This window comes from Sceloporus occidentalis, unplaced genomic scaffold (genome assembly GCF_023333645.1).
Source record: "Sceloporus occidentalis isolate IW3139 unplaced genomic scaffold, rSceOcc1.0.p SCAF_6, whole genome shotgun sequence".
Lineage (NCBI taxonomy): Eukaryota > Metazoa > Chordata > Lepidosauria > Squamata > Phrynosomatidae > Sceloporus > Sceloporus occidentalis.
This window is the reverse complement of record NW_028316986.1, coordinates 124779970-124807584: the sequence shown is the minus strand read 5'-3', so window position 1 is coordinate 124807584 and position 27615 is coordinate 124779970. Positions and strand designations below refer to the sequence as shown.

Here is a 27615-nt window from a genome sequence, read left to right as displayed (position 1 = left end):
TTCTTTGTATCAGAATTGTATATGCAGGTATACCTCAATTTATGAAGTAATGTGTTTCTGGGCAACAACAACAACAATTTCTTACCTGCCTTTCCTCATGGATCAAGGCAGGGAACAACAACAAATTAACAATGAAGAACATAACTTAAAATGCATTAATTAAAGCAGTTTAAAAGGACGTATACAACTTAAAACAGTCCGTATTTAAAATTCGGCATCTAAATTCACAATTTAAGAATTGTCTGGATAAGATTGCTGTGTGAAATTGGTCTTCAGTGCTGTTTTAGATTTGGACACTGTATTTAGCTGTCAAATCTCTTCCAGCAGGTCATTCCACAGTCCAGGGGCGGCTGAAGTCCTGTGTCCGACAGTTGCCAACCTAATCCTGACTAATTGGAGTAAATATCCACCCGATGACCTGAATGTATGGGGTGGGTTATATGGGAGGAGGCTATCATGTAGGTAACCTGGACCCAAACCATGTAGGGCTCTAAAAATAATAACCAACACTTTGTACCATGCCCAGAAACTAACTGGCAACCAAAGGAGTGATTTTAATATTGGTGTAATATGATCACTCCTGGATGTCCCAATAATCAATCTGTATGCCATGTTTTGAACTAATTGAAATTTCCAAACTTGGCACAGAGGTAGCCCATTGTACAGTGCATTGCAAAAGTCCCGCCATGAAGTTACCAGTGTTTGCACTACCATCCTTAGGTCCTGCAGCTCTAGTTAGGGTCGCAGCTGGCATAACAGCCGAAGCTGATAATAAGCACTCTCGGCTGTCCAGCTATCTGACCTGTCATTTGGAGTGACAGATCCAGAAGCACCCCCAAGCTACAAACATAGTCTTTCCAGGGAGTGTAGCCCCATCCAGGACTGGTTGACACACCTCCAAACCCAGGCTAGGACCCTTGACAATAAGTACCTCTGTCTTGTCTTGTCTGGATTGCTTTCTCTAACAAAACATTTAGTACCAGAGGCTAAACTAAAATAGAAAGAATTGGGATAGGTTCCTGCAACACAAAAAAAGAAGAGTAATTCAATATGTTTCAAGCAAACTTTTTATCTAAAATGAGCAATGTGCACATGTGAAAGTAAGGTCAACTAAGTCTTGCATAAGTGAACAAGCATTTTAAATTTTCTAGAGACCTTTTCCAAGGCTTCTTCTAACATACAACTAGGGATACTTTTTATTCTTTAACCTGACTTCACTTTTCTTACAATTTCACTTTTTGTGACCAGATATATAGATCTATGGTTCTTTAACATCCTGGAGGGATAGGTGATGGGGCAGGCTTATCTGCTTTCCCCCTTTCTCTGTTTTCCTGCTCGTGCATTCTCATTAAGGGATTCTGGAAGCAGCTACTTGTTACCTTGATTGTTCTAGGCAGCCACACATATCTACAGAAGGAATTCCATTCATTCACAGCTCAAACTTTAGTGCATTTTTAAACTGCAGACATGCTCCTGAAACCAGATACTGAAAGTTTTGTATTTCTCCTGGCCTCTTTTACCATTCTCCCAATGTTAATATTGCTAAAACCTCCCAGCTAGACAGATGACAAAAAGCAAAAAAGGGGGGACCGGTGAGATGAAAAAAGAGCCTTCTTTATCAGAGGCTTTGTTAACTAAGGTATGCCTGTATGCTTTATTTTGAAGTTGATATAGTGCCATAATATTATAGGGAATGTGTGAATTAGATTGTCGCATCAAAGGAGCATTGTGTAATCATGATGATCCTATTAAAGTAGTTACTGAAACCTTGTATAGTATTGCTGCTTTTAAATTGTAATGTATTTTTTCTTCTTCTTTACTTGTTTAGTGAAGCCAGTTTGCTGAGTGTAGATGAGAGTGATGGAACCTACAGTCCTGATGGTGCAAAAAAAGTACGTATTTATATATAAAATGTGATGTACATAAGATGGATATTTTATGCTTTAAACTTAATCTGATGCACCTTTGAGACTAACTGAAAGAAATAAATTGGCTGCATGAGCTTTCGTAGACTTCATTTTATTTCCTTAGATGCATTTGGTGGCATTTTTCTTTCAGTTAGTCTCAAAGGTGCTACAAGATCTTTCTAAGTACTGACTCTACAGACTAACACAGCTATATCTTAATATTTCAATTACTCATTTTTTAAATGAGTGCAATGAGGTGCTGCAAACTTTTAGTTTATATGTGTATATACCATAAAAGCCATATGCAATATTTTAAATTTTTTACTGGTGCTTTATACACATCTTTGGCCCCTGGAGCTCTAAATCTAGAAGACTTGGTAAACTGAACCATTGGATACATGGATGTGTATGTGTTCAGAAGAATTGTAAGTGCATTTGTGTTAACTGGATGTGAAATAGCAAAAAAAGCAGTAGTTTACTTTATTCTCATGAATTTAAAAGCTGTATGAAAATAAGGTGCTGTGAGCTTTGGAATTATTTCCTTTATTCTCCCCCAGCAGGGGATTAGGAGTTAAAAATAAAAATAAACATTGTCTTGGTGGTTTAGCCATGGAGTTTGAGATGAAGATTTTCATAAACCATAGTTTGGATGAACTGTAGTTTGTCACACACTAGAAGTGGAAACTGCTTATCTCCTTGTCTTGTACTTGAATGAAAAGAAGGAGAAAACATGAGCACAACAATGCTTACTACTGCTCAGTCTGGTAATGATAGTGGCTGTTCATTACTTCTGAACTGAGCCTAAGAAAGCAGAAAAAACAGTTCATGGATATGATACCCTGAGTGCAAAAAGCCTAACACAGTTGAACATCCTAGAATGTAATAAATAGTGTTTACATGCATTTTCTGCCATACCTAAGAAAATGCATATAGGAATTGCAGCTTATATTTATAGTTGAAAGTTCTGTAATGTCATGTAATTTACAGTGTTGTCTTGTGTATATTATTAAGAAGTCTTGTGTTCAGTGAGGATTTATTTCTAGTATGTTTAGGATATCAATCTGTTTTTGCCATAACATGTACTAAATGTCAAAGAGTTTGGATATGTGTCTATAAACATTGTAACCAATGAAAAGGTTACACTTAGAATAAAATTATGGAAAAGCAGAATGGCAAAAAAAAAAAAAAAAAAAAAGGATTGTTTCAGTGTAGCTCTCTCTTTTTCATGCCCCCTTTCCTAGGGCATTTTCAGTATATCCAGTAAGTTGTACTTAGTTTGGTGATCAGTTCACTCTTCCCAAGTTTAGGTTTTTGTTTTGTTATGTATAGTTTTCAGTAATTAGTGACTGTGATTGTGGTTCTCGAAAGGTAATATTTCTGTGGGACCGGATTTTGGCCTTATAGTTTTTCATTATACTTTCTTGAAAATTTCCCCCATGTCTTCTATGTAGCTTTGAAGCCATGTTAAGCTTAAAACATTTGTTATTTTTATGCCTTACAGAAAAACAACATCTTGTTATGTCTTCCCTTACTAATTTAGGTTGACAGTGGACTAAGGCTGCTTTAGGTTGAATATACAAGCAAAGATGGCCCATAGTACAGTAGTTTTGAAGGCCAACTGTCACTGATTTCAATCCTGGAGAGTTCATTTTTTACTATAAGGATGTTAAAGCTGACAACTAGAGTATTAAAGAGTGTTTCATGACTTAAAGTTGTGAGTGTGCCTTAATTTTTTAAAGCTTCCTCCAGGATGGGTGTAGCTAAAATTCGTAAAAAACACAGCAGGCCAGATATGAGTCAGGACTAATAGATCACATCTTGAATTGGAATGCACAAATCTCACCTAAATAGTAGAAGACCAGGGATAAGATTCATATTGTAAGTTTTTCTGGTGATATTTCATTTTGAAGGTATTTGTGTTAGAACTATTTCATGTCAATTACATTTGGAACAGTACAACTATTTGAAGAATGGATAAAAATATTTAAGCAGGTCTTAATAGAAATGTAAAGTAAAATTCTGTCATGTGATCATTGCTATTAATATTTAAGTTTTTGTTAATTGTTCCATTTCAGTCACTGCATTATCATTCAATTTTTGGTGCCAGAGCTGATTCTTTAAGAACATACGCTAGACGAAGCAAAACTGAGACTTCTAGAATGTTAAAAGGAAACCCAGTCGGACTCAATATGTTGACAAACAGCAAAAGAATAAGGTACAGTGCTTCCAAATGCACTTAGACATGTTTAATCAGTGGCATGTTTCTGGAAGTAATAAGGATGCTGCTTGTAAGTGATGTTAAGATGATTGCGTTTCTACTTCGTTGACATGTTCAGAGAATACTTTAAATTCTCTTATTAATAATATTCAAGAGTTCTTGTGGTGTAAGATTTGGGATTTTGTTATTGTAGGATTTTAGCTGGCTGCCATATGTTTGTTACACTGTAATTTTTTTTTAATTCCCAGCATTCTGGGAAACTGAGGCAAGGTTGGTGTTGTTAGTATGTGTTGTTTAAGGCACAAAGCATATCTTTGGGCTACAAGCAATTTTGTGTTTTTAGAGATGGGGCTTAGAGTCCCAGCAGGCATTAGTAGGTGCCATGTGATAACCTGCACTCCTCTGGCCTACCTTTTCTACTTTGATGCTTAATTTAGGTGTAGACATCTTGACAAGTTTTTAGATCTCTGAGCTCAGCCCCTTCCCGTTACCTAACCTGAGGAAGTGTTTTGGAGAACCTGAATACTAGCACATTATTTTGAAATTATAGTTGAATGCTGCAAAAGTATTGCCTTCCTATTGATTTTGTTTAGTTAGGTGAAGAAGACAATTTGTAATAATAATAATCATAAAATCCTATATGTTTCTAAATGTTGGTTACATGTATTTAGGTAGGCTTTAATATCAATTATTTCCAATGCAAGGACAGTTCATGCATTGTTGCTTATTCACTATGAAGGAACAGGATCACACCTGCTAGCTGAAAAGGACTCTTTTTTCTGCTATTGCTTCACATTAACAAAACATCTCAGCACATGGAAGCTCAAAATAAAATAGAAAATGAAGTGATAGATAACTTTTCTAAGCAAAGTTATAATTTAGCCATGCCATAAATACTAATATGTTTACTGTCTGATTTTTAAATTTGCAGTGAAAATATTCAGAATATGTCTTGCTCCGGAACAGTAGGACAGACTAGACGTTGTCCTCATGCCCATGCACAAACACCTGTAGTAAAAACAGCAGCACAGAGGTAAGATGTTAAATACCCTTTCTCTCTCTCCCATAATCACTGTATATACTGTACACTCAAGTTTTGTACCATTTCCTTTTCTTTTAAACTTTTATTTCCTGAAAACCTTATTTGTTTTTATAAGAAATATATGATATTTACTTCAATAGCTTGAAGAATGCAGGTAGTGACATTGATAAAGATATTCCATGTATAAAGATTTGTAGAAAGACGTATAGGGCAGTCAAGTATGCTGTTTCTCTCTTGAAATTTTTGTATTCCATTGAATGCATAGAGGAATACAGATAATTTAGTTATTAGAAGCATACTAGTTTAGGACTGGAGCAAAGGCTGGCTGAAACTTCACAAAGCTAAGAAATGGGAAGCTAAATCTGATTCCTTAACAGACATGTCATATGATTAGTAATAATGTTCTGTGATGTCACAAGTTGTGTTTGCTGCTAACTGACCCCTCACTTTATGCATACTTCACCTTGGTCCTCGAGGTGAGGATGGTGAATGCCTCGACCTAACAAAAAAGCTTTACTTTGTGAAAGTTAGGGGATCTCTGTCTTTTATAGAGATGGAATTATGAAGTCAAGATTGGGTTTTAATGTGAATATTATTTTTGGAGAACATAATTTTGAACCTAAAGAGAAATAACCCCAAGGCAGCCACAGTTGCCTTCCTGCTTACATTAAATAGGTTAAAATTTGTTTAGAGAATAAACAATGGCCCTCTGGATGTGAGAAGCAGGTAGCTTATCATATTTTGACACACCTGATTTCTGTTCAGTCCTCTCTTTCTTATTGTTTTTGCTTCTTTTTGTCCTGCTCCCACTTTCCATGCAACAGCTTTGTACATGCTAGCCATTTGGATTATGTCCAGTCCTTTGTCTCTTACTGTCTCTGCTTTCTTATGTCCTCTTTCTGCTGCCTGTCAGCTAGCATGTGGATGCCTCAGTTGCCGATGATTTCAAGATTCTGCTGAATTTAGATTCTTTCAGCAATCCTGGAGAACTTATATTTGGAGGTTTCCAGGAAGCAAAAAATGCTTGAGATCATCCTAGCATTGTTGCTTATTACTGTATCTTTACTTTTGGTTTTTAACCTGTCCTTTCTTTTGTCTTATGTTGTGTTGTGTCTGATTATAATTTTGTCATTCTGAGCCTGAAAAGAACCTAAGCATAAGTGCTAATTGAAGACTGGGTGGCTTTGATGTCTTTCTGCTGACTTATAAGTGAATCTGAGGTTTTAATACTGTGCTTGTCTCATCTTGTGAAGTCATTTCTGGCCTAGAGCTTTGGTCTTTGACCAAGAATATAGTTCTAAGGTTTTTTTTAATTGGTGGTACGTTTGTGAATTTACTCCTGAGAGCTAGTTATTTCCTTTTTTAAAAAAAATGAGGCACAGACCCAATAACAATGGAAGCTTGACTCTTAGGGAGACTTTCATTTTGTGATCACAAGGCAGAAAGTATCATTTGTGCAGTTTTGTTTCCAACATTGCTTGTAGTTTTGGAAGATATACCTGAAACTTCCATTAGGGATGTTTTATACTGAACGCTTGTTTTGTTCCTGGATGATTTAACCAGCATTTGGAAATAGCTGAATGAATTCATTTCAATTATAATTCAGTTTATGGTAGATTTTAAATACTTCAGATTGTATTTAAACAGGTGTGTGCCTTTTGCTTGTAAATAGCACTTTTACTATGTGGGAGAGTAATTTAGAACATTATTTGTAGAGTCCACATTGCTTTTGCACTGAAATATCCTGTCTGAATAGAGATAACAGTGAAAAATTTTGTGTTTAGAAAGTTTAGAAAGCTCAGAACAGCTATGAGAAAGCTGATACTATTCTCTTATTCAAGCACTGATAGTCCACATGATTTGCTTTAATTTGTAACTGTGTTTTCAATAATAGATGCTTTCAGACTGTTCACTGGAGCTATATAACAGTGATGTCTCCCATTAAAAATATTCAGACATGTTTTGCTGTGATTTGCTCTTTATTTATATAGTAAAGCAGCTCAAACTCATTGTGTTCAGAAGAGAATTGGTTTTTGAAATATATAGCCTACTTCTGATATTTCTCAAGACTTCCTGAAACTCTTTGCTTTTTAAAAAAAATCCTATAAATGTTTTACTTGAAAAGGAGTCCCCAAATTTTTGTCTTATTTAGCTTTTTACAATCAAAACTGTTGGATTGTATTGGGGTTTTTAAATCACATTTAGATGCTCTTGGTGGAGTTAGTTTTTCTAAAGAGCAGGTGAAGGGCAAGGAAAGGGATTAAGACTTTCCACTTTTTTTAAAAAAAGAAGTCAGTACTGAAAGTATTGTTTTACCATTTTTAAATTGAAGTATTTTATGCACAAATGGGACAAAAAGGATTTTTTTTAAAAAAAGAAAAGAAGTGATCTAAAACAGGAGGGTGGAAGCTGTGGATCAGCATGTGGAAGCTTTAGGAGAAGGGCAGTGGGTGGGCAGGAAACAGATGAAAAGAAGGGACTGGAGGCAAAGAGTAACTAAAGGGAAAATATGGGGTACAGCCAACTGGAAAAAGAATTGATCTGCTTCATTGTGTCTTTATTTTTCCTCAAGGGTCTGCTAGTTGTTTTTCATCAAGGCTCTACTTGAAATGTTTCCATGATTGATCATGTCTCTGTTGCTTAAGTGTCCATGCTTTCAGAATGCCAAACTTTATTATAGTTGCCTCATCTGTGGCCATGTAGACCTTTTTGTCTTGCATATATATTCAAATTGTATGCTTCTTTTATATTATACTACACCAGTTGTCTTCTGGGCCTAAGTCTCTTTATTTTTAAGGCTTTGGGAACTTTGCCGCACCAAAGCCACAATCAGTCCTTAGGTCTGGAGCGTGGCTTCGTCATGGCCTCTGGACTCTTAGGACGCATGCATCATTTAAACAGCATACCTCCAAAGTGATCCAAAGCAGCTTTATTTTGGCCTGTCTGTATGGGGCCTATTGTTTAAATAACCTCTTGAACAAAACGATGAAATGGCATGCTGCTTCAGGGATTGCGCTCACCATTTTTTACCATAACCAGTTTGTGGCACTGCCTGTTGGTGAGAATGATAAATGGACAATTTTTCGAATCTGAGAAGAGGACAGGAATTGTCTACACAGTTGTGCAGTAGCTCCTGCACCTCTTCATGCTCTAGAGCTGACAGGAGTGTGGTTTGCCTCCTGGATGGGACCAAAGGCAGCAAGGGCCCAACTTGTACCCTTCCCCTCAGCTATTCCTGCTTTAGAGAAAGCAAGTCTGGTGGAGGAAGCCACTTCTTCTCCCTACCTGGTCTTTTCATCAGGAAAGAATTAATGGAGAGAGGGTGTGTTAGGCTCTGCTACCTAAAGGTATGTATAAATTGCCTTTTTGACAGCAGAACCCAATATGATGAACTCTCTGGCCTTTTCCAAAGGAAAGGCTGGGAGGAAGGTTGACCTGAAAGATACAACTTTTGCCTTTGCCAACCAAGGTCAGCCAAAATCTCCATGCTTTTGGGGTGTTATGGTATGTCTTTTATTGAGGATCAACTGCATCTAGTTCTTGCTTATTTAATAGTTTCAAGCACTTGTTTTTGTGAGTATAATATTACTTACAGTTAATAAGAATTCTATTTGATTAAAACAAAGAAATATTTTTAAAGACCTATTGATGTTGAAGGGACTTGTATCTTATGATCTTTCTCTCTTTCATATTTTAAGCAATCTGGATCGAAAGGAAAGGTAAGCTCAATAGTGAAATGAGCATGGTAAACAAAAATGCTATGAAAATGATGAATTTAAGCCTTTTTTTTAACTAGGAAAGCTATTGGAATGTATTTACACATTGAGTTGTGTTAATTGTTGATTTCAGTTTACATTAGCACAGGAGATTGTTTTCCTGATTTAATGCACATAAATGCATTCATGCTGAATTTGGGTTGCTTTGCAGCAATAGAAAAGGAGGAGGAGTAAAATGTGTCCATTGTTTTGGGACAGATAGTGGGCAAAAAGAGGGCAGTATTAGTCAAAGCAATTGTTGAGATAGTTGGGAGCTAAAGACGGTATGAACTTGGAAGCCTTAGTCTTCAAGCCCAATCATCCATCAACTTTGGGTGGTTATTACTGAGATCACTAGAGTTATATTTTTATTGGTAAATGCAAGGCTGATTGGCAGTAAAATATGCATTGTTTATGATTTGATCATGAAATTGGTGGCTTATTATTGTCCTAGGCAACTTTTCTGGCTAGCACCAGACTTAGTTTTTAGTGCAAATGGGGAGTGATAGTTGCAATCATTTGTAACAACTGTTTTCTCCATTAAAATAGTACTGTTTTTCTTCAGAACCTATTTTGAGGGCAAGTGTTTTCAATATGATGCCTCTTTTGGCCATTGAGAGGAATAGAAATTTTTGTGTCAGATGTAATTGAGGGGAGAGACATATCACTCTATGAGACCAGGGAGTGGGCCTTTTTCATAATAGCACGCGCACACACACACACGTATACAGAGAGAGAGAGAGAGAGAGAGAGAGAGAGAGAGAGAGAGAGAGAGACGCACACATGATTTTTAGATTATGATAAGGAGGTCAAATGTGCAGTGGTGTGCAACAGGAGCTTACTCACTTTTCAATTAAATGGGACTCAAGCGAAATTTGCCATATGCTGGGGGGGAGTCCAGAATGGGTCCCCCGTGTATGGCAAGGGAGGACTGTATGTCATTCTTCTGGCTTTCTTTAATCTTCAGCTGGGGCTGTAAGATAAAGATTCTGAGGAGTTGTAATTTTTTAGAAAGATTAATTTTTCTATTTTCTCATGGAAACATGTTAATTTTTCTGGCCTCTTGTGAACATAAGGAACCACACTTGAAATATTACCCAAATAATCACTTTTAATATTAAGTGGAGTAAATGTACCTTGTGGCAAGAAATAAAAATATTATACATTATGTATTTTGAAAAAGAAGATGATTTTGTATATGCTTTTTCATGCTGGGCAGTAATTGAATAATTGAGTATGAGGAAAAAATGTGATACAAATCTCAGACAGAGATGCATGATTTTAGACACACAAGCTCACAGGAAGAAGATACCTTCTTGCATTTACTTTAATTTAACTTCTGGAATTGAAATAGGTTTTTGTATAAATTATGTCACACAGTAGTCCAATGGCATATCTGCCAATTGGGTAGAAGAAACCCAATTTTAAGGTCTTTTTCCCCCTCCCTCTTCCTTCTATTTTGACTTTTTAAAAAATTAAATTAAATTTAAAAATATTAATTTTTGTTCAGGACCTGGATTGAAAGAAATATGGGTAGATAAAAACAATAAGCATATCTAAATTCCGCTGAATCTCCTATAGCTTATTTACATGCTGACAGTTTTCTGGCATTCTGCTAAACCAGAGATGGGACTGTCCATCTGGTTCTTGTTCCAGTGGTAGTACACTCTTACCTCGGGATACGAATGCGCCGGGATACGAAATTTTCGGGTTACGAAAAAAAATAAAAAAATAAAAAATATTTCCGGGTTACGAAGGTTATTCCGGGTTACGAATAACCTTTTGGTGCTTTTCGGCGCTATTTCGCACCAAATCGCGGCTTCTCTCCATTAGCGCCTATGGCTTTCTCGGCTTACGAAGACTTCCGGGTTACGAAAATGGCGGCGGAACGGATTAATTTCGTAACCCGAGGTAAGAGTGTAGTATCTCCACTCTTATTTCTTATTGTTGCCTGAAGCCCTGGTGGTGCAGTGGTTAAATGCTGGTACTGCAGTCACTCGCGCATAGTCACAAAGGTTGTGAGTTGGATACCAGCCATGGGCTCAGGGTCAGCTCAGGCTTGCATACTTCTGAGGTCACTAAAATGAGTACCCAGCTTGTTGGGGGCAATTAGCTTACACGTTGTAAACCACTTCGGGAGTGCTTTAGTGCACTGATAGGCAGTATAGAAATTTAGTTGCTATTGCTATTCTGCTTCTCATGCCTCCCACTATCCCAGCTTGATTGCTGATTGGTATGTGAAGCAGGTACATGACTCAGTCTATCTAAATAGCAACCAAAATGGTATAGATAGGGTGATATCATGAAGGCAGGGGTGACCTTTTAGCGGGATAGGATCTGGTTTTAAAATCATGTGTTCTTTGCAGGGGGGAAAGCCTCTCCTTATAAGCTATAATTCAGTTTGTATGGGCTGCATAGTTGAGAAAGAGCCTCACCAAGCCTTAGGTTGATGTGCTCATCTTTTGCCTCCAGTTCTGCTTGTTAGATTGAGTGCATTTAGCTTTGTATCCTGTTATGATATCCTGGTGCTAGATGATCCTTTTACTGCAGAGAAAGGGGAAAGGATTAAGGTACCTGTCAGAGAATGTCTGTAGGCTTAATTTTATCTTGGACAATATTCCCCACTTTAATATTCTCCAGGTGTTTTGAAGTATAGTTCTTGTCATCCCTGATGATTACTGATGCTAGTGAGGATTGATGGGAGTAATCTACAGTTAAGTTCAGCAGGCCCTGAACTAGTTTTCTATCTAGAGATAAATAGAAAGGAAGTGAGTGCTGCAGCTAAACCAGAACAATAACTTAAAATACAAAATCCACAAAACAAAAGCATCTGATTTAGCGACTGTTATGATCACACTTCTATCTAAACTCATAGCCATGTCTTCTTGGTTCCTTGTTTTGGGCACTTGGGCCATTGCTTGTTGAGATCTACAGGAGAAAAAACTTAAATTGGGATTGACTAATGGAAGTTTCTTGAGATTGACCTCTGAGGAGCACTCTACAAAGTTAATTCCTTCTGATGTTACTGCCAACCCTGCATTTACTTAGCTTTGTGTGTGCAGGAGGGAATGCTGTCCTTATGCTAGATTTTTTTGTGTATGTGCTATTAACATATACTTCCATCTCCCCAAGAAGCCCCAGTGTTAACTAAGCACTAAACTAAGGTTATGATCCTGAGGTAAAGGGAAGAGTTGGCTTTTTCAGGGTTTGGACTTGTCACGTGCTAGGATTGCCTCGGGGCAGAGCACCCACATGGCCCACAACCCTAGCATGTGACGAGGACATAATAATGGCAGTGCCTTGTATACACGGGTGCCGCCATTGTTACGTAAGCGCCATGCGGTGCTTATGTAACGAGTGCGCCAGTGGCACACTTGTTACGCTGCTCTTGTGACGTAAAAAGAACCCGCTTTTTGTGGGCTCTTTTTCCGCCGGAGGGAAGCTGTGTGGTTTGGCGGCTACGGCTTCCCTCTGGCAGAAAAACAGGCATCGGGAGGCTGCCATTTTTTGGTGGTCTGTACCACGCTTGAGTTTACTTTGCAGATGTGTTATCGAATAGGAAACATGAACGTTTGCATCTGAAATCTGAACTTTGGTTAATTAAACCTTAATTGTAAACCCACTGTTTGAAGTTAGTTTTGTTCTCCTAAAGCAACTTCAAATTTTTGTTTGATGTTAACTGCCCTTGAGTAGACCCCGATTCGTGGCAACCTTGTGGATGAGATATATTCAAGTTCCCCGTCCTCCCCTGCTCTGCTTAGGTCCTGCAGATTCAGGACCATGACCCCTCTGATTGAGTCTATCCATCTGGCCAGTGGTCTTTCTTCTACCTTTCCCAGCATTACTGTCTTTTCTAGTGATTTGTGCCTTCTCATGATGTGAGTAAGGTACAACAGCTTCAGTTTCATCATTTTGGATTCTAGGGACAGTTCAGACTTGATCTGTTCTATGATCATTTGTTTGTCTTTTTGACTGTCCACAGTATCCTCAGCACTCTTCAAATCCTGGTTTACAAAGGTAGCTTCCTTCCACTAATCTGTTAAGATTAACCATAGTTCAGATTTCAGATGTGTAGTGCAAATACTCAGGTTTCATTTTTGACAATAATTTCACGAAGTAGAACTTAAGCCATTTATCAGGTTTGGATGACAAAGAATTGTGATTCATGTGACACAGAAGCAAAGTTTCCAAACCTCTTATGGAGAGGCCTGAGGGTGGAGTTGTTTCAAACTTGTCTTTACCATGATTAACAGTGGCATAGTGTGAAGAGTGGATATGACTTTGGAGTGTCTACCTAGAGTCGAGTTCATAGGCTAGCTGGTGTTAAGGAGGAACATGAATCTGGGATTTTCCAAATATGTTAGGGGTATAGTGAACAATTAATGAATTTTAGTCTGCTTTGATATAGGAAAATTATTTCTGTAAATAAGTGGACATTTTTCCTTTCTAGGTATCATTTTTATGCAGCCATCTGTTTTTGTTTTATTTAATGTGTCTACAAAACTATTCAGTTTGGCTTTGAGAATAGTTATTTTCTTTAGTAATAAGTGGAAACTTTAATAGTGAACAACAAAATATGTGGCTGTGAAAATAGATGTGAAGCAGATGGCTCAGAAAGTGCAGCCCAAGGCTGCTCTGTCCACAAGCCGATTGGTCTATGGTGACTGCACAGCCCACTCCGAAAGCAGGCCATGGTGGCAGACCCAAGCTGCACTGCCAGGAGCTGGATTATCCTGGCTCTTTTTTGCTCCAGTTTTAAGGACTGGAGTGTGGCTTTGGCACAGCTTCCAGCCACGTTGGAAAAAGTATGTTGTATAAACTGTGAGCCTCCAACACAGCCAGAAGCCGTTTCTTTTGGCCCATGTGTTTCAGGCCATAGATAAGTTCTGGTATTAATAATGTTCTAAAAGTTACCTTTTCATCGTTTACTTTTGATATTGCATAGCATTCCTGTTTAGTACTCTAATATACAAAGATAACATGCAAAAATACTAGAAGGAGACTTGCAAAGTTCTGAAGGTTAATGATGAACCAGATATTAAGGCAAATTGATTCATTTTATAAAGGTCAATAGAAATTTTGAAATGTATTTTTATATACAGTCGGCCTTATCCACAGATTTTTTATTCACAGATTCAAGCATCCATTGTACTATTTGAAAATATTACAAAAAAGTGTAAATTCCAAATAGCAAATCCTGATTTTCCATTTTATTTAAGGGTCACCATTTTATTATGCCATTGTATTTAATGGGTTTTGAGCATCCACAGATTTTGTTATCCACGGGGAATCCTGGAACCAAACCCCAGTGGATAAAAAGGGCCCACTGTACAGTATATACTTGAATATAAGTCGATATCATGTATAAGGGCAGGTTTTGGGACCAAAATTATGGATAATTTTGGTATAAGGTATAAAACTTAGGGGCAGCTAACAAAGGATGTAAAGGATGAAGCAAAAGAAAACAATGACAAAGGACCTTATAAAATTCCAGCAGGCATAACTGTTTCTGCTCTTACTAAAAGCTGCATGGATGAGAAAATAGAGGGGTTCAGTGATTCCAGGGCAGTTGTCACTCTTGCCTTTCACTAGGGATGGTTCTTTTTTAATGAGAGTTAAAGTACAGAACCCACATTGACCCATGGATAAGTTGACTCAGGTTTTTTGGGTTATTTTTGACCTAAATTTCTAGACTTATACATGACTATATACAGTAGTTTTCTATTGGTCCCACCACTGTAACAGACATGTTTAATGAGAACACGCCCTCCTTGGTGGATGCTCTCAGGCTATGTCCCACAGAACACTAAGCTAGTGGCCTTTTGCTCACATTTTGTTGTCAGTCAAAGACCTTAATATTTAGACAAAGAACTGTGGTTTTAACTGCCTTGGATCCTATATTGAGAGAAGGACAGGATAAGAAGTAAATAAAATAAATGAGTGCCTGTTTAGTTAAACATGCAGCTAACACAGATAAAGCAAAGCCTATATGTTGTTGTTGTTACTTACACCACCCTGGTTCTCACAAAACTATATGTTAATCCTGAATAATCCCTACAGGGATGTATGGTACTAGTAGGACAACAATGGGATATGAGTTAGCTAGAGAATACCAAACAGAATGTCTAAGTCAGTGATGGTGAACGTTTTAGAGGCTGAGTGCCCAAACTGCAACCTCAAATCCACTTATTTATTGCAAAGTGCCATGTCCCTCTGGCTTTCTAGTTACAAACTCTGGCAAACTCTGTGCTGGGGTGATGGCATGTGTGCCCACAGAGAGGGCTCTGAGTGCCACCTCGTGCCATAGGTTCGCCACCACTGGTCTAAGTATTCCGTTTGGTGTTATAGGGCTAAAACACATGGGCCAAATGAAGCAGATTCTGACCGCGTTCCGGGTGTAGCTTTCAGATGATGCATGCTCCAAGTGCTGCTGGATGCTGCGCTGACACAGTGCCATCCAGGAAGAACCAGTCCAAGAAGGAGCGGAAAAGATCTGCTCCTTCTGACAGGCCGATTCAGGACTGCGGTGGTGGCCTGGAGCAGGGCTGGCCGTGTATGGTTGCTGCGGCCCTGACACGATTGACACCAGTGTGGCCATGCACTGCTCTTTTGGGCCTGTTTGTTTTGGGTCATACTCAGTTCTTGGGAGCTTCAGGTAAGAACACAGGAAGAGTGCTGCTGCTCAGAGCAAAATTCTTTGTGGTCCAACATTTTTCTCATTCAACAGCCTATCAGCTGTTTGTGGGAAACCCACAACAAGATGTAAGTGCAAAAAGCATCCTGCATCTTAGACTCCCCAGGAAATGTCTGGAGACATACTGTCTCTGGTACGGGGGGCGGGGGTTATAAATCTGTCATGATTATCCCATCCTTCATGAATTTTCCATTTAGTGTTAAAAAGCTCCCCAAGTTGACAGTGGTCATTTCCTGTCGTAGCAAATTCCATTGTTTTAACTAGAAATTGTGTGAAGAAGTAGTGGAGAAAGTAGGGCCTCTGGGCCATTTTAGGCCCAGGAGAGAATGCTTTTTCCAATAGGAAGTGACTGAGTACAAGATACAAGATAGTCCAGGGATGACTAAAAAGGCAATATTGCCTTTCATGCCTACTAGCAGGCATGGGGTTCATGTTAACTCAGTAGGCATATACAAGGTGCCAACATGGATAATTTTTCTTAATAGTAGTTGTTTAACAAATAGTCTTTGAGAGAAGGCCAGCACCATTTACTAAAAGGCAGCACATTCACGTGTGTAGCAATGTCCACTTCAAATAGAAGTGATATTTTAACCTAGATGTGGATGAGGAATTCTGATCAGAAGCCTTGGAAGTATGTAGTAGAAAGACATAAGTATAGTCTGCCCTTCTCTTACGCAGGGATCCGTTCCGGACCCCCCACGTGAGAGAAAAAATGCAGATGCTCAAGTGCGGGGCACACGCCATGGGAGCACACCCCATTCATGTCAATGGGATGTGCTGCCCCACGCGCCCTGCGCGCTCCCGTGTAGCTTTGAGCATATGCTCAAAGCTGCGTATAACGTGGGCGCACTGTAATAGAAAGACAGAAACTACTGGCCATGAAAACCACCCTAACAGTGCTAATAAAGCAAATGTTGACTAGCAGTGCATACACTTTTACATAGATAAACGTATTTGCTCATTAATTCATTGAGATAAAAAGCCATTGCCCCTGTGGAACCACAGGCTATAGAGTCGAACTTTTGGATGAATTAATGTTCAGTTTTTCTATTGTAAATCCCTCATTATTCAGCTTCAGTAGAGGAGTCCAGTTTCAAATATTGCAAGTCGAAGAGAAGAGCTCCTTACCCACATTTTTCATACCATGCATAATTTACATGCCTATATCATGCTTCTCCTTACTTGACTTATTAAAAAAACTAAATAGATCTGAATATTTATTTCAGCAAATATTTTAGCAAACATGGCTCTCACTGGTCTTCCCTAACTCCAGACCATTTATAAACAAGTTTAAAATCATGGGTCCCAGTCCGAATTTCTGAGGGACCCCACTGTTCATATCTCTCAATTGAAACAACTGATCCTGTATTTGTGGTATTCACTTCCTGTTTTTAAACCAGCTATAAATAAGAGGACTTCATTTTATATCTTATGACTCCTACATTTATTCAGGAAACATTAGTGAGGAACGTGTGTGTTAGACAAGGCTGCAAAAGGTAACTGTGTGAAATCCTGGAGTGTTGCTTCTGACAGTCTGGATAGTATTGAACTAGAGTACAAAAATCTGACTTGGTATAAAGCAGTTTCCTGTATGGTTGTTGCCATTTCCATAATTAATGGCAGACATTATTCAATGAAATTTTGAAATACTGTATATTATAGGATACTTTTCTTGTTCTATACCCCTCCGCTCCCCCTGTAATAGACAGTTATCAAGACAAAGGTAGAAGCTGTCTTTTGCATGCTAAACTTTATTTTCATTTTATGGCTCTGTATGATGGAAAATAATTTGTATTTGGTTGTTCAAACTGTTTTGAAGCAGTTCCTGATGATCAATGGAACACTTAACATTATAGGTGTGGGATTTCATCTCTGCTGTATTAAAACATCTATTTATGATAGGTTTCAGTATATAAGACTTATTTTTGAAGGTGTCAGACTTCAGTAGGCTAATGTATACATGAATAAATATATTACATTTGATTATTTGTGAAGTAGTTGAATTGTAAATGTAGTTCTGCTGAACACAACTCTTGATTCATTTTTCTCAGAAAAGAATATCCCCCTAACATTCTGAAGATAGACAGCGAATGCATTAGATTGTCTCAGTCTCCAGAGATGAGTAAGTTTGTTTTTATTTTCATTAGCCACCCATGTCAAATTACATTATATATGGAATATTTGAATATTGATTTGTTTATCTGTGGTGGAAGGGTGGGTTTGTAGGTTTGTAAATTGTATTTGTATCTGGTGATATAGGTGTTACCCATATTCTCATTTTTGACTATGGGAGTGGAAGCACTCCTCTTGTGTGAAATAAGTCCTGTGATCTGTCTAAGGAATTATATGTACAATGGGCCCTCTGCTTCCATAGACTCTGGATCCATGGATTTAACCCACCGTGGACAGAAGATCAAAAAAGGTAAAAAACAAACAAGTAACTGAGATCTAGTGCAACCATGCCAAGAAGCATTCTCGGGATGGCAAGCAAAGTATTCCACTGTCCTCTTGGGTTTAACCTCATGCCTCATCTGCGAGACAGGAGTCCATGATCTTTTTTCTTTTCTTAAGACTCCTAACCACCTTCTCCTTCAGTTTTTTAACTGCCTGTCCTGCCATCTGGTCAGAGGCAACCTCTTCTCCAAGGTTTTTCTAGTTAAATTAACTTAGAATGGAAGGAAAAGAAGCTAAACTAAATAAAAATACTAAAGAGAAAGAAAAAAAGGATCATCAAACAGCAGCAGCAGCAGGGGAAATTAAATTAACAGCAAAAAAGGTGATGCAGCCCTCCCAGATGACCGTTGCCAAACGTGTCTCTGGAGATGATACTCAGATCAATCAGATTAAACAGATATTTTTATCCTCCAGTGAAAGTGAAGCAGAGGATAATACAGCTGGCTGTGGTGGGGAACAAGAGTCCGGGCGGTGACCAGGCTCTGTTCCCATTAAAAACCTTGGAAATAAATTAGAAGATCTAATAAACGTAATGATTCTTACCAGGTGAATACCAGGAACAAAAGAGTTGTGGTGGCACTAGCTTCTCCTATGTCAGAGATCAGTAGTTACATTACTACAAACAGCCCAAACTGCTATTTTGAGTTGCAAGCAGCTACTGCAACTACCAAAGGAGGTGGAGACTGCTTGGGAGAAAGGGAGGAGAATCAAGCGGCGGCAACCACAGAACCTCCCTCTAAAAAGAAAAAGAAAAAGAAAACAAATTAAAATGAACACTGAAAAGAATGGGACTTTAAAGTCTACCAATTCTAATGAAACTACTGTAGTAATGCCAGTACAATCAATTGAGGCAGTTCATGCAGAGAGTAAAGTACAAAAAGAAATACATTTGTCCCTCCACATTTGCAGCTTTGATTATTCACAGATTTTATTAATATGTTTTCTCTAGGAATATTTAGGTCCTCCAGCACAACTCTATGGTCAGCTTTAACTAAACGTTACACTGAAGGACCTAGAGGTTCCTAGAGGGAACACTTCACTAGGCATGTGTAGCTTCTCCAGTGCAATTCTGTGATCAATGTCTGGCAGATGTTGACCACAAAGTTGCACTGCAGGACTTACAGATTCTTAGAGAAGTGTTATCTCAAATAAAAACACAGTGTTTTTGTTATTTGTGGTTTTTCCACATTCATGGTGGTCCTATGCCTCTAATACCAGGGAATGTGGAGGGATGAGTGTAATGTATTCCTTAATAAATTTAATCAAGGAAATGGCAGGGCAGAATATAACTGAACAGCTCATGGACTACACCTGAAATCAGCAAGAGCCACATACTTCTGGCATGTATCATTCAGAAAATACTAATTCAAAAGAGTTACTGCTGAAAATAATAAAAATTGTAAAAGATACTGTAACACCTGAATTAAGTAGCATCAGACTGGACAAAACCAATGAAAAAAATCAACCAACGTAGACAGTGGATAAAAACTCAGCAGGTACAAAATAGATAGGAACTAATAATAATTATAGGCAAAACAAGAAAAGACATTTCAATGAAATTCATGAGGAACAAATTCCATACAAACACACAAAAAAGACAAAAACACATGGAGGAAACATGAAATGACTCAGGCAATGATAGATCAGTAGATGAAGGACAACATGATGACATAGAAGGATACGATTCTTCAGATGTAGAATAGCAAGATGAAATAGTGACAGAGAGATTATTTCAAACAGACAAATTTAAAAGTTTGTTAAAGAGAGTCTTAATAACCATAGGCTTGCAAGAAGAAAATCTAAAGGAAAATAAGGATAAACAAAGCAAATTAGCTTCAGTAATTAAAAAAACAGACTGTACAAGGATAAATTATTCCAGTGCCTGAAATATTTAAAGATTTAATTGTAATAGAATGAAAATCACCAATAGACACCAAAAATATATGGGTTATGAACATAAGCTGTACACATTTGATAAAGATAAAACAGAAATGTTAAAGTTATCCTTAGTTGATGGACCTATTGCAGCCCTTATATCGGGAGCTATAGTGCTGCGACAAGGGGACACCACGCTAAAGGAATTAGGTGAGAAAAGAGCTGATTCAGCCTCAAGAAGGGCAGATGATAGTGCAGCCATGGCAATGAGGGCATCATTAGCTGCTTCTGTGTTCTCCAGAGCAGTTGTATGGATTCAAGACATTTAGTGTGCTGAAGAACTGGATGTTGGTACAGTTGGCTCTTCTTATACCAATAGGTTAATGATGAACCATATATTAAGGCAAACTGATTCATTTATAAAGGTCAGTAGAAATTTTGAAATGTATTTCTATATACAGTCAGCTCGCCTTATACATGGATTTTTTTATACACCGATTCAAGCATCTACGGTTTGAAAATGTTCAAAAAAAGTATACATTTCAAATATCAAAGCTTGATTTTCCATTTTTTATAACGGACACCATTTTGCTATGTCACTATATTTAATGAGACTTGAGCATCCACGGATTTTGTTATTCATGGGGGATCTTGGAACCAAACCCCAGCGTATAACAACGGTCCACTGTACTTTACATAAAGCCTTAGAAAGGATAAGCACTGTCCTCCAGTATATAGCAGATGCAGAACACGATCCTGGAGCATTTTCAGCCAGAACAATAAATGCATTAACAATAGCTAGATGTTCACTATGGTTTAAGCACTGGGAAGCGGACCAAAAGTCAAGGAATAACTTGGCTTATGTCCCATTCACAGGTTCCAAATTATTTGGAGAAAACGTGTTAGTTGAGACTACAGATAAAAAAATATGTAATGCCCACATGGCAAAGAAAACATACAGATAGGAAGCAATGCAAAAATTATGACACATACAATTCCTTTTGAGGGCAAAGAGGAATGATCCGGCAAACAGACTTCAGACCACAGAGGCAACAGTGGTACAGGTCTTGACAAGTATATGGAAAACAAAATTTCCAAAACAAACAAAATCAAAGAAGGATAAATACAACTGCAAAATGTGGAAGACAACAATATTGACATGATAAGTATAGCGGTAGGAGGATGGTTATTACAATATGGACACCTTTGGCAAGAAATAACAATGAATTTGTGGGTTCTACAAACATCAGGTTACAAAATATTATTTCAAAAAAAGCCAAAGAACAGTTACCTTCTTTGACCAGAGCTAAAAAATCAGGAAAAGCAAGAAATAGACCATCTTTTAAATATACAGGCAATAGAAGAGGTCCCACATCACCAAAGATTTCTAGGGGTATACTCAATGTTTTTTATGGTACCCAAAAACAAGGGAGGTTACAGATCAGTACTGAACTTGAAATATCTCAACACATATGTAAGATACTACAAGTTCAAAATGGAAACTCTGCAAACAATAAGGGAGAATTTAAGGAAGAGGAATGTAATGGTTCCTATCAACCTCAAAGAAGCTTATTTTCATATGCCAATGGACAAAATCAGCAGAAGATATCTCAGATTTTCATACAAAACCCAACATTACCAATTCAGAGCACTACCATTTGGGCTGGCTTCAGCAGGTATTCACGAAAATCCTGATTCCGTTAGTTGCATACCTGATAACAAAAGAGATTTGGCCTAGAGGGCCATGGTATCCATTAATTAAAAAATTGTTAGTAAATCGACCAGTAAAACTAACAAAATGACCAGACTTAGTAAAACAAGGCCCAGTATGTCACTCGAACCCAGCATGATTGCATCTAACTGCATGAGAATTGAGAGGTTAAAATTAGAAAGATGTGGATACACAACACAAGTAATTAATACTATAATGGCTTCAATGAGAATGACAACACAAAATATATACAGCTGTACGTGGAAAGTGTTTATTGACTGGTGCAATAAAGAACAAATTGATTTTCAAAATATAGAATTAAAGCATGTTTTACTATTTTTACAAGAAGGAATAAATAAGGGTCTAAGACCAAATACTTTAAAAAAGACAGATTTCAGCATTATCAGTAGTGCTGAAATTTGGAGATAGCTTCATCAGGGCTAGCCTGGAAGAAGAGACTCTTCCCTCCATAACTGTCATCTTCCGGCCTGCAAGGGAGTTGACCAGGCAGGCCCAGCTCCATCAGGGCTAGCCTGAAAAAGAAGAGCCCTCCTTCCAGTCCATCTGCCTTGGTCCAGGCCTCAGAGGGAGAGAAGAATGCTGGACCTGATCCCCTCCCCGTCCTCACCATTCCCTTCTCCTTTTGTGTCGTGTCTTTTTAGATTGTAAGCCTGAGGGCAGGGAACCGTCTATTATCCCCTCTGTTGTAAGCCACCCGGATTCCCAGTGATTGGGCGGTATATAAATAAATCCTATTATTATTATTATTATTATTATTATTGGGAGCAACTATAATGACGTTTTCAAATTTTCACAGATATTATTATTGTTGTTGTTGTTGTTGTTGTTGTTATTATCCTGCCTTTCTCCAATATAGGGACTCAAGGTGGCGAACAACAAGTATAAAACAATACAATTTAAAAACAGTACAACAGTTTTAAAATATATACATTTAAAAATTTAAAAACAATTGAGCAAGTTTGCGAGTTAAAACAGTTATAAATTAAAATACAACATGTTAAAATACAAACCATTAAAATTTATATTGTATGACGTTAAAAACCCAGTCCTTACCAGTTTTTCATTTACTGGTATTGATTTCTCTCTCTCCTTCCAGAAAGTGTGACAGAAAATAGGGAAGAGTCTGGATCAGAGTCAGATTCAGGAATTACAAGGAAGGTACAACTGAAACGTCACTGCGCTTTATATCCGTCTGGTTTGCTTCCAACTCCTGCTACAAAGAGATGTGCAACCCACCTAGAGGTGGGTTATATATTGAAGCTGTATTAAATTTTAAAGTTGACATTGTTAAAAGATTAAACTGCATTTTCATGTCTTGGGATAATCTACCTGCACGTCTCTGCTTCCAGAAACTGCCCTTGTATTTTGCTTTTTGAAAAATGAAATGTATTTGTGTGAACATAACTAGAAAATTAAATAGATTGCTTTATCATTACTGTTCCCTAATGAAGTAATGAGCTACACATATACATAGTTTCTTCTTCGTGGTCTCTGCGAATCATACAAATGGGTTTCACTGCGCCTGCGCAGTGCTGTTCGGAAACTTCTAGAATCACTGGGCAAAGTTTACTTTGCAACATATAGAAACTTTTTGGCGGTAACCCCACCCACCCGTTATAAGGCCCCTGCCTTCCTGCTCTTTCCCCAGTTCCTTTTTTCCGCCGTGCTGGTTGCTGTTTGGAACTTCGCTCTTGCTAGCTCGTTTGGATCACTGGTTCTATTTGACTCGGACTGTTTTTTCTGGACTTTGGCTTCTCTTCTTCCCCCGTGTTTTTGACCTCGGACCGTGTACTTCGATTTGGATCTCTGATCTCGTTTTGGCTTGTCGACTTCGATAGAGGATGTCTCCTCCTTTCAAGAAATGCGACGTCTGTGGAGGAAAAGTTCCTGTACAGGACCCGCATTCCTCTTGCCTGCTGTGTCTCGGCCGAGACCACGACCCCAGGGCTTGCAGCCTCTGTAAGTCTATGTCTTCCCAAGCCCGGAAGAACCGGGAATCGCGGCTGACGTCCGCAATAGCCCAGGGCAAGATTCGGGAGGGGGATTCTCGCCCTGCCTCGGCCCCCTCGGCTTCTGCTGTGACTCCTTCTCTCCCGGCCCGTGATGGCCCGGCCAGCGCACCTCCTTCTACTTCGCTGGTGCTGGATTCGGGGGCTTCTGATGCCGCACCCCCTGTGGCCCGCGGCTCCACTAAGCCCAGTGCCACCTCCAAACCCACTAAGCACCCTCATAAATCAGGGTCATTGGGTTCTGCTGCCGCCTCTGCTCCACCTCGCGAAGAGGGTGCTCCCTCCGAAACATTGGGGTCATCCCAGCGAGCGGCCTCCGACCAGAGGTCCCATAAGGCGGCTTCGGCGACATCTTCCAGCTCCAAGAAGGCCAAAGCCAAGTCGGGATCATTGGACCATTCCAAGCCCTCCAAACCTGATGACTCCGTCTCGAGAAGGGCCGCCTCCGAACCCGATGCCTCGGGCCCGAAGGAGTCCACCTCCGGGAAAAGAGATGGAGCCGGACAGGTAGCTAGGATCTCGGAGTCACCGATCCTCTTCTTTCCCCTGGATGCACCTGCTCGCCCTAAGTCTGGCAAAAAGAGGCAATCATCGGCCCTGGTCTCGACATCTTCTTCTGCTAAGAAGGCCAAGTCATCTAGTGGTCACCCAAGTTCTCAGTCAGGATCTCCATCCAAGAGGCTGGCCGCACCCAAGGAGGCTGCTGGGTCCCGCAAGGCCCATCATCGAGACCGTCCTCGTCCCGACTCCCCGGTGATGGTTGCTTCCCTCGCCACACCGTCTGTCGAGGTCCACTCTCCTGTAAGGGATCGTGACCGTGGGACCGCCGTCCAATCATCTTCGGTTCCAGCTCCGTCAGCTTCGACAGCGCTCCCTTTTCTCCTTTCAGATGATGAGGACCCTTGTGACCTTCCAGCGAGGTCCCCCTCACCTGCTCCGCGTTCACCGGCTCGGGAACTCGATGATGCTACATATTTCTACGACTCGGAAACTGACCAGTTCTTTTTGCCAGTCCCGAGAGAGGTCGCCTTGGCTAAGCCCACTTCGGTTCAGGACCGCATTCGTGAACAAGACCGTGCTCATGGCCAGGATCGACACCGACCCGAGGAACGCACCGACCGACCAGGGCCGTCTTCAGCACCTTCCTTGCTGCCCGTGACCCGACCGACTGAACGCACCAGGCCTGTGGCTGCTGTTGAGCTGGTCTCTTCGGATTCTGAACCAGATCCCATCGGTTCTGATGACGCCTCGGGTGAAGAGGAGCTTGCTCGGGATTCCCCTCAATTCCTTCACCACCCGGAGATAGCCTCCCCGACGGATGATGTGAGGTCGTTTGCAGAACATGTTATTAAGATGTCCAGGGCTCTGGACATCGAGCTCTCATATCCTGAGGAGGAAGCCAAGGACCCAGTTGAGCGCAGGGTTCGCGGTCGGGTCCACGCGACACCCTCCGTTCCGTTCCTGCCGTCTCTAGAGACTTTGGTCAAGCGCTCCTGGGACGCCCCTTCTTCACTCCTTGGCCTGCCACGCAAAATCGAGTCCCTATACAGGGTTTCGGCTCCAAACTCACCATGGTTGACCTCACACCCTCGTCAGAATTCGGCTATCGTTGAGGGCGCCCAGCAGGTCTCCACGCAGCGTCAGGCGCGTCACCAATGGACAAGGAGGCCAAGAAGATTGATGCCTTGGCTAGAAAAGCTTATGCAGCGGCTGCGTTGGCGGTGAAGGCGACCAACTACACTGCCTGTATGGGCGCCTATGTCCAAACCCTGATGGAGGGCATCTCCCCGATCGTGCCGGACGTCCTGGATGGGGTGCAACGGACACTGACTGAAATCAGAGATGAGGCCCATTCCATTGGCGCCTGGCTCATCACGGCGTCCAGGAATGTCGTGGAGTGCTCGGGCAGGGCCATGGCAGCATCCCTCGCCCTAAGGAGGCACGCCTGGCAAAGGGGCTCGGACCTCAATTCTAGCGTCAGAGCCACCATTGAAGACATGCCCATTGATGACTCGGGCCTCTTCCATGCCGAGACTGACGATAGACTTAATCGAAAGTTCAGGATGAAGGCGGCGGCGAGAAAACATGGTATGTCGGCCCCCGTTCCATCCCCTTTCTGCAAGCGATTTCGCCCTTGGCAACAGCAACAAGGTCAATTTCATAGGTCCTCCTATCAGGACCGCCAGTTTCATCAGCAGGGCTCTCAGCGCCAGAGGTACCCGTCCCAGTCCTCTTTGTCTTCTGGCCGCCGTAATCAGTCTTCCCGGTACCGTAAAAACCGCCGGCAAGACCCCGACCAAGGCAAAAAGAGGGCATGAAAACTTCCCGCGCACTTCGCCTCTCCTCTGTGCTTTTTGGACATCCTTAGGCCCTTTGCCAACGTTTGGGCCTCTATTTCTTCCGACTCCTGGGTACTAGACATTGTCTGTAGGGGCTATTCCCTCGAGTTCGAAGAGCTCCCGCCCACCGGAGCTTTTATTTCCACCACCCCCCTCGGACACCCTTCTCGATGAAGTGCGCGCTTTGCTTCTCAAAGGGGCAGTCTCTCCGTTACCCCCCGAACACTGTTCCAGGGCCTTTTTCTCCAGGTACTTCATGGTACCGAAGGCAGATGGCGGCATCAGACCCATTTTGGACTTAAGAGAATTGAAACTCTTCCTCGAATACCGCCGGTTCCGGATGGTAACCTTGGCTTCTATTTTGCCTCTCCTATACCAGGGCCTGTGGTTTGCAACGGTCGACTTGAAGGATGCCTACTTCCACATTGGAATTCGGGAGTCCCACAGGAGATTCCTCGCCTTCGCCGTCGGCTCCACCGCGTACCACTACAACGTGCTTCCCTTTGGCCTTGCCACGGCTCCACGGGTCTTTACAAAGTGCATGGCTCCAGTGGTAGCATACCTCCACCAGAAAGGCTACAGGGTCTTCCCTTACCTAGACGACTGGCTGTTTGTCGCCGACTCACAACAGGACCTCCGAGAGGCAATCTCGTTCGCCTTGCATCTGTTGGACTCTCTCGGACTGGTCGTCAACAAGGAGAAGTCTCACTTCACTCCAGCCAGGCAGGCCAAGTTCATCGGAGCCATCCTCGACTCCGAAAGATGCTCCGCCTTCCTAACTACGGACCGCTTCCAGGCGTTAGTAGCGTCACTGAAGCCTTGCATTTCCCACAGAAGGGTGAGGGCCAGGGACGTCCAAGTTGCTCTGGGACACATGGCGTCAACGACCTTCGTGACACCGTGGGCACAGCTTCGCCTACGCCCGCTACAGTCCTGGTTCCTCTCAGTCTTCTCCCCGATGGAAGACCCTCCGTCAAAGTGGCTCACGGTACCGAGGCCGGTGGCCGCCTCCCTGAGATGGTGGTTGGACGATCGCAACGTCTGTATCGGGATGCCCTTCCATCAGCCTCAGCCTCAATTGACTTTGACAACCGATGCTTCTCTGGAAGGCTGGGGCGCCCACCTGCTCGACTTGGTTGTCAAGGACAAGTGGTCGGCCCAGGACAAACATCTCCACATCAATGCTTTGGAGATGCTCGCAGTCGAGAAGGCTCTGAGGGCATTCGAGCTCACTGTCACAGGCAACGTGGTCCTCCTCAGGACGGACAATACTACCGTGATGTATTACATCAACAAGCAAGGAGGCACCAAGTCCAGGACTCTGCTCGAGATCACTCTTCGCATCTGGGACTGGTGCATCCAGAGACAGGTGCTCCTCCAGGCGATTCACCTCCCAGGAGAGGACAACGAGTTGGCAGATCGCCTAAGCAGATCCTCTTCGGTGTGCCACGAGTGGAGGCTCCATCCGAAGATGGTCAGCGACCTGTTCGAGCGGTGGGGAACCCCCTGGATCGACCTCTTCGCGACCGAGTGGAACAGCCACTGTCCCCAGTTCTGCTCCAGAAGGCTAATGGACGGATCCCTCGGAGA

At 41.0% G+C, this 27615-nt stretch overlaps 1 protein-coding gene across 3 annotated transcripts in view; it reads left to right on the top strand.

Moving 5' to 3' along the window:
* The window catches only part of SENP6 (SUMO specific peptidase 6), a 107543-nt gene that overhangs the window by 19945 nt on the left and 59983 nt on the right, over positions 1-27615 (top strand). For 2 of the 3 annotated variants that reach the window (XM_089530898.1, XM_089530896.1), the window contains exons 3-8: positions 1829-1892; positions 3983-4122; positions 5057-5158; positions 8866-8886; positions 17668-17738; positions 22774-22919. In XM_089530898.1, the coding sequence (XP_089387024.1) occupies positions 1829-1892; positions 3983-4122; positions 5057-5158; positions 8866-8886; positions 17668-17738; positions 22774-22919 (544 nt within the window). The remainder of the gene's footprint in view (positions 1-1828; positions 1893-3982; positions 4123-5056; positions 5159-8865; positions 8887-17667; positions 17739-22773; positions 22920-27615) is intronic. The other variant, XM_089530897.1, reaches the window with a different exon arrangement.